This window comes from Hemicordylus capensis, chromosome 2, assembly GCF_027244095.1.
Source record: "Hemicordylus capensis ecotype Gifberg chromosome 2, rHemCap1.1.pri, whole genome shotgun sequence".
Classification (NCBI taxonomy): Eukaryota; Metazoa; Chordata; class Lepidosauria; order Squamata; family Cordylidae; genus Hemicordylus; species Hemicordylus capensis.
In genome coordinates this window covers 35,013,993-35,022,065 of record NC_069658.1, presented here as the reverse complement: position 1 = coordinate 35,022,065, position 8,073 = coordinate 35,013,993, and the positions used below count along the sequence as shown (strand labels likewise).

General features: G+C 44.8%; 1 protein-coding gene across 1 annotated transcript in view; it reads left to right on the top strand.

Annotated features, from left to right (window-relative positions):
* The first annotated feature begins 3,578 nt into the window (after positions 1-3,578).
* Positions 3,579-8,073, top strand: part of ARL15 (ADP ribosylation factor like GTPase 15) — a 232,166-nt gene continuing 227,671 nt past the window's right edge. The window contains exon 1 of the mRNA XM_053295706.1: positions 3,579-4,126. Coding sequence (XP_053151681.1) covers positions 4,115-4,126 — 12 coding nt within the window. The 5' untranslated portion in view covers positions 3,579-4,114. The remainder of the gene's footprint in view (positions 4,127-8,073) is intronic.

The window sequence follows — 8,073 nt, the reverse complement described above, 5'->3', positions numbered from 1 at the left end:
GCCCTCTCTCCTGCTGTTACTCCCCTGCAACTGGTACTCAGAGGCATCCTGCCTTTGAGGCTGGAGGTGGCCTATAGTCCTCCAACTAGTAGCTGTTGCAGAGGCGTAACTAGGGAAAATGGCGCCCGGGGCAAGCACTGAAATGGCGCCCCCCTGCGCGCCCCCCAACATACTACATTATACTTAGGTTTTTCCTCACAAGTGCCCGCCACCGCCGCCAAGCCAGGCCACTGACTGGCCGCGAGGCGCCAGCAAAGCAATGGGGGGGTGCGGGTGGCGCGGAAGGGACCGCTCGTGGGGGAGGGGGCGCCGACACGCTCCCTTGACTGCTGCAGCACTGCTGCACTGAGCAGGAAACATTTGTATTAACAATTTTTTAAAAAAAAAATTTAAAAAAAATTTTTTTGTCATGCCGGTGCCCCCCACGTGACCAGAAAAGATGGCGCCCGGGGCACGTGCCCCCCTGCCCCCCCTATAGTTACGCCTCTGAGCTGTTGATAGACCTCTTCTCCATGAAGTTATCCAAACCCCTCATAAAGCCATCCAGGTTGTTGACTGTCACCATATCATGTGGCAAAGAATTCTACAAGTTGATTATGCATTGTGTGAAAAAGTACTTCTATTTGTTGGTTCTAAATTTCCTGGCAATCAGTTTCATGAGATGACCCCTGGTTCTAGTGTTATGTGAGAGGGAGAAGAATTTCTCTGTATCCACTTTCTCCACACCATGCATGATTTTATAGACCTCTATCATGTCTCCCTGCAGTCATCTTTTTTCTAAACTATATAGCCCCAGGTGTTGTAGTCTTGTGTCGAGCCAGAATGGTGTAGTGGTTAGAGTGCTGGACTAGGACCGGGGAGACCTGAGTTCAAATCCCCATTCTGCCATGATACTTGATATGTGACTGTGGGCCATTCACTTCTCTCTCAGTCTAGCCTACTTCACAGGATTGTTGTGAGGAGAAACTTAAGTATGTAGTACACCGCTCTGAGCTCCTTGAAGGAAGGGCGGGATATAAATGGTAGTTGTTGTTTTTTAAAGGAAGGTGCTCTAGGCCCCTGATCATCTTGGTTGCTTTCTTCTGCACCTTTTCCAGTACTACAATGTCCTTTTTAATATGTGGTGACCAGAATTGTACACAGTACTCCAGGTGTGGCCGCACCATTGTTTTGTATAAGGGCATTGTCATGTGTGTATCCTGACAAAAATCAGGACTATGACAAAACAGCAATTCAGTTGTTCATCACAAATGAGTATTTTGGGACCTTTATGGTTGGTGAGCATCAAAACTATGAAATACATTCTCTATATGTATTTTTTGTACTGTTTTATTTGTATTTAAGTGTTGTAAGCCACTTTGTGTGCGCTTAAGCAAAAAAGTGAGATATAAATAATACTGTGATTGTGCATAGCTCAGTGGTAGACCCATGCCTTGTATGCATAAGGACCGATGTTCATTCCCTGGCAACTCCACTTAAAAGGATTTTGGGAAGCAGGACTGGGAAAGACCCCTGCCTGAGAATGGGGAAAAGGGCTGTGTTGGATCTAATAGGCCAATCAAATCTCATTGACAGTATAAGGCATAGAGATGTATGTATATATGTATGGAGAGAATGCTTCCTTGCAACTTTATAGGCTTTGGTTGCAGAAAAAGGGGAACATACTGAGAGGAAAGCTGGTCTTGTGGTAGCAAGCATGAATTGTCCCCTTGCTAAATAGGGTCCACCCTGGTTGCATTTGAATGGGAGAACACATGTGAGCACTGTAAGATATTCCCCTCAGGGGATGAAGCTGCTCTGGGAAGAGCAGAAGGTTTCAAGTTCCCTCCCTAGCTTCTCCAAGATAGGGCTGAGAGAGATTCCTGCCTGCAACCTTGGAGAAGCTGCTGCCAGTCTGTGTAGACAATACTGAGCTAGATAGACCAGTGGTCTGACTCAATATATGGCAGCTTCCTATGTAAATGATATGAATGATAGCCAATGCCTATTGACATTCATTACTTCCTTCTGAAAGGCTATTTGAATGAACTGAATTTCAGAATGACCATACAAACATCAACCATAGAGACCAGCACTGGCCTGTGAGGAGTGTTGGGGCAGCCCTCCCCCACCCCTTCCCAGGAGTATGGAAAGATCAGAGGAAGGCAAGAAAGGAGGCACCCAAGCCAGCAAGCTCTTGTCCTCAGCTCCTGAAAAGACCAAGAGCCTTGAGGCGTTTTATTAATCTTCTATAATTTGCTTCTTTTAATATTGTCAACCGCTTTGGGTGCCTTTGTCAAGGCAGAAAGGCGGTATTACAATGTAGTAAATAATAAATACAAATGCAGGAAGCCCAGCCAGGCTGGTGTTGGTTTGTACGGACCATCCATAAATAGCCTTAGAATTCAAAAAGCATATTATTAGGAACTGACCAATACATTCTGAAAAGGCTTGTCATTCAGAATTACCATTCCAGTGTATTGGGATGGGTTGGATCCTGCAATCTGCCCTTCAGGTCACAAATAAAGCTGTAAAAATAATAGAGCCTTTTCCCTCTTGGTGCTAGTTAGCATTTTTGAATATGCATGCTGCATTTCAACCTGAAAAGGAGCAGACCTTCAAAGTGACATGCAGGGAAGAAATACAACTAATTAATGGAATTAAAAATCAGTGAAAAATGAATAAACAAGGCATGTGTTAAGTAGCACAGACAACAGAGCCAAAAGATTCAGAGAACAATGCCTTGTTGTATTAATGATGATCTGTCATCAGGGTTGATGATCTGCGGACAAAGGGCATTTAAGAATTGTTGCATTCAGAGCGATCTGAGCCCAAATGCCCATTGAAATCCATTGCCATGAAGCTGCTACGGGAAGATAAGGCTGCAATCTTATGCACGCTTACCTGGGAGTAGTAAGCCCCACTGAATGTTTACTCAGCAGGAAGCCTTACTGTGTCCAGTGGGATTTACTCTCTCATAAGTGTCTTATAAACACACAGCCCGATTTCTACGCTTCAGTGGGGGATTTACTTCCGAGTAGCATGCACAGATAGTCATAACGTGCTCCGCGACAGCTTTCTTCGCGCCGTAGCCTCTCACGTCTTCCTTCTCTATCCCCAGCCCGCCTCACCGCAGCTTCTCTTTCCAGATACCCCTTCCAAAACGTACGGCGTCCCCCCAGTCTATTCCAACCGAATGTTTCTCCACTTTCTCTCCTTGTGTCGTGCTGCTCCTTCTTCCAAATGCAAGCAACCGCTGGCATTTCAGGGTCGAGATACCTTGCCTTTGCAATCTGCCACCCTTTCCTGCCTCCCCGCCATCCCGCACCTCCTTTACTACCAGTGCTGCTGCTCCCATTGCATTGTTGTAACCCACCTATCCATTTCTTCCAAGGAGATCATCAGCTCTATTGCCGCCGACACTCCTCCTCCTGTGACCCCCCAGCTGCATGGTCTACACCCGTCTGCCGTGCCGTCCTCCTACTTCTTCTCCATCCAGAATGTCCCACTGGAGTTTTCCCGCCATTGGCCCTGCACCCCGCTTTACTCCTACCTACAGAGAAGAGAAGAGAAGGCTGGCCGAGAAGAGTGTGCAGGGCCCCTTTAAGAGTCTCTCCTGGCTCACGTGTGTGATCAGCTGACAGTGACGCTACAGGGGAAACTCTCCCTGTTCCTGAAACATCGGGCTCTGCGGGTTGCTCGGGCGCCTGGCTGGGCTGGGCTTTCTGTCTGCGCCTCTCTTTGGGGTCTGGCGGCTGTAAGAGCCGGGCGGCTGCCACCGTTGCCGGGTCCTTGCTTGCAAGAGAGTCCAGAGGCGCGTGTACCTGCTGCGTGCGGGGAGAACGAGCAGCGCTTCAGCGACAGTCTCGGAGATCCATTCTTTGCCCATCCACCCGGTGCGAGCCTGGCCAAGACCCCCGCCTCCTTTACCGGGAAAGCTCCCTGCCAGCAACAGCAGCTCCATACTTCTGGGCGTCCCTGTGATTTTCCTTCCACGAAAGCTTCCAGTCGCTGAGAGCACAGGACTCGCTTCTCTAGCCGCCTCTGTCTGACTCCAGCCCTCTTCACCCTGCTTGATAAGAGCAGGCTTCTCTTGAGACCTATTAACGCCTAATCCCAGTTGTGATCCCAGTTCATGGATTATCTGGTAGGTACTCGATGTCAAGTGAATGAAACCCCCCTTCCTCCAATGCATTATTACTGTCTTTTAAATCCACTAGTGTGCCTCTGTGTTCGTGTTTTTTTATAATGGCTTCATTGTGACTGCAGCTTAAGGGTTTTATATAGTAGTGAATGCTTATGTTTTCTGAGTAAATGAAACTTGAGTATTTGTTTATGACAGGTATGAGCAAAGAACCTTGCAACAGGAGGCTTGCAAATTATCTTGGAGAGCTTATTCTATAATGGTAAGGGAACGGGAAAGAGCCTTTCCCAAATGTTCCTTGCATGAGCTCTTGATTAGAAAATGGCATTCCTCAATCTCCAGGCTTTATCAGACTTTCAGAACTATTAAAGGCCAATAAACCAGAGTAGTTTTTCTAAAGTGCACTGTAGTCCTACTCATTTGGCTATTAGACCTCTAAAGTTGTGACCTCGGTCACTGGTTGCCCCCTAAATGCATAAACAAAGGGGACGCTTGAATGCACTAAACTGAAATCGTGGGTTTGAGTAGTTCTGTGCTGAAGTCATTTGGTATTCAGCTGTAACACTTAGCATTTAATGAGTGTTGCCTTTATTTGTACAAAAAGATTGTATCACAGGTGTTTGCTGCAAGGTTGAAGGAGCTTTTAGGTTCATGAAAGCATTAGCAAGTACACATCTGGATTGTTTTTACATGTGGAATCAGAACTTGATACTGTAACATGTCTGCTTGTGATCAACTTTCACGATGTAAACTGAAATGGAGTTTGCCTAAGTAATGGTAAGGAAACACATGTGATCCAGTATGTGGTGTTGGGTGTTCTTTCTGTGTGTTTGATGATGGTCCTGGTAGGGGTGTGCATGGACCGGTTCACAATCAAACCAGTTTGCACTGGTTCGTCACTTTGACCAAGCCCAGCCGGTTGGTCCAACGAACGAGTTCGTGGAGCGTTAGTTCATTCCAAATTTGGACTGAATCACCACATGCAGTCCATGCACACCCCTAGTTTCTGGACAAATCAGTGGTGTTCTTTTATGCTTGTAAGTTGCGTGCTCTTTCCATTTCTTTTAGCCTTTCAAAATGCACGTTGCCCCTTAGTGGTTGCTTGCAAGTTAGTAAAGTAAATAAAATGACAAGCTGTGTAGTCATAAAATGTTGCTCTTATGGCACAACACAGCTCACACCTCCTCCATGGAGCAGCAATATCTTTGTGTGTGGAGACAGACTTAAGAGTTTAAAGTTTAAAGTTTGGGCAGCATCACAGAAGACTATATTTCTGCATGCATCACAAAAATAGGAGTGTTGGGATGCATGGAGAAATGTAGTCTTGTGATGTGCAGATTGTCCTGGTTGCACCTGGGAAACTCCCGTGTTACAACAACTGTGATTCCAGGATTTGATTTCTCAGATGTCAGAATCATAAACACTACCTGTATAATAACCTGACCTTTGAATATCTCTTGGTAAGAATAGCTTAATTCCCTTATTGGGAACTGACAAGACTTTTTTCCTCTGGTTTGTTTTGAGATGGGGCATGTTCTTATTGGCCCGGTGGAAAATCCCTCACAGTTCAGGCAAGTTCATTGGAGACACAAAGTGTTGTATTTTAAATGGGAGAAGTATGTGATCTAAATAATTTTCTCAGTTTATTGACTGAACTACTTAGACTGAAAAATAGCTTGCTGTCTTAAAAATAAAATGTTAGATTTGGGAGAGATATGATTGGAAGAGAAAATACCTTTGCTATTTTAAACAGGGTGGTACATCTCTTCTTAATAGTTTAGTTTAGGCCACCAGTACAGGATACCCTTGTTATCTGCGGTTTTGCAGATCGTGGTTTCATGTATCCACGGATTGGTCTTAGAGACCCGTTTTTTAAATCTGTAGCATGGAATATAGGCACTTTTTGCCTATCCGCAGTTCCTGTGGTCGGAAATGATTTCTGATGTCATTTCTGGCCACCATTTTGAAGTGCAGAGCCATTTTGTGGCTCTTGTTTATTTTTAAAAGAAACCTGAAAAATAAGAGGATTTGGGGGCATTCCTTGAGACCTGTAGAACAAGCTATGATGCTTTTCTACCCCCTCCCTGGTTTTTTTTAGCAGTGTTTAAAGCTCAAGAAACCTAACCTCCCTAGGGCTAAGGTCTCTTTATTTGCAGTTTCATTATCCGTTGAAATTAGCGGGAGCGGAACCCCTGCAAATAACGAGGCCACCTGTAATGAACTTGAATGTTCTAAGAACATATCATGCTGTAACTCCTTGGGAGCCTGGAGCTTTCTTAAGCAATTTTCTGGAAACATGTATTCAGATAAAACTGGCTCTCCTGCATATGTGGAGTAAGCATTGAGCTGCATGATTGCTCCAGAATTCTGAGAAGAGCTATTGACTTTGAAATCCATTCATGTACACATGAAACTTATAAATGCTCTTAATCTTGTCCATCTTGACTTCTTGTACTTTTGTTCCTTGGCCCTCTTTCTCTGCGCAGCATGCAGCCTGAAGCAAACTCCTCACATTTTGACAATAAGACAAGTTTGCTTTTAATGTGTGTTTATTACCTGCTCCTGTTTCTTTCCCCCCATAGATTGTATCCTTGTCCATTCAGAAATTCACATCTTCTATAATTGGTCCACAGGATGGTGCTTATTATATTTGTGACATCTCTTATGAAATGTGAGATTAGAACTTTGAAGTGACAGTGTTTGGGCAGGCCATCTGTTTTGACAGGTATAAAAGGGAAGGCAAGAGTCTGGACGAACAGAGTGCAGAGACTAATGTAATTTCTGATCTGTTTTCCTTAGTTTAAGTCTTTATTGACTAATTCCTGCAGAATGTGATTTCTAATTCTGTGCTTGTTGTTTCAATTGATTGTCATAATTTGAACATTTTTATGATATTCCTATATAAATATAAACAGATTACATTGTTGCCTTGAGTTAGTTGAAGTGCAATGTCTTTTCATCTCCCTTTTGCCAGAAACATCACTAAGAAAACTGGGATGTGGCCAGTGTTCCCTCTAACAGGGATTCCCAGATGTTGTTGACTACAACTCCCAGAATCCCCAGCTGCAATGGCTTTTGCTTAGGGATTATGGGAGTTGTAGTTAACAATTTCTGGGAATCCCTGTTAGAGGGAACACTGGATGTGACCTCTAACTTAGTTGGCAATCTTTCAGCTAGCATCCTTTTCCTCTGAGACTTGAGAGATCTTCTTGCATAATTCTCACTTTACTTGATATTGTTCATGGGTATTGTGTGGATTATTCATAATTGCTTCTAACAGCCTGATTGCATGCAGAATTAGGTGTACCTATAATCCAGCCATTTTAGCTCAATTTTTTTTTTGTGTGTGGGGGGGAATCCCGAAGTTTTGAAAATCGGCACATACAGTGGTCCCTCGACTTACGAACTACTCGACATCCGAAGTTTTCGACTTAAGAACGACAGAAATGACCGGAAGTCGTTGCCGGTTTAGATGCGGCTTCCTCGACTTACGAATTTTTAGATGCGGTTTCCTTGACTTACGAATGTTTCCAGACCTCCGTGGTGCGCTTTTCGACTTATGAAAATTTCGACCTACGAATGTGCGTTCGGAACGGATTAACTTCGTAAGTCGAGGGACCACTATGTTGAGGACACGGTTGTAAGTAACAACCCAAACACTTGATTTGGTCTCTTGTTCGGATCAGGGGGGTGTTCCATGGGTGTGGGATCCTGTGGTTTCCCCATTGTCATGGATGCACCACTACCTGGTTAAGGTTGGTTTCACAGCCACAACCCAGCCCTGCAGGGGTGGAGGACCTATTAAGATGGTCCACCCGAGATGGCTGTTGGATCCAGTAGAATTCCAAAAAGCCTTGGAGGGTTTTGATGTTGGTCCTGCCAATGATTCTGTCGATTCCCTAGTGGGAACCTGGAACAGGGAACTCACCAGGGCAGTAGACACGATTGCT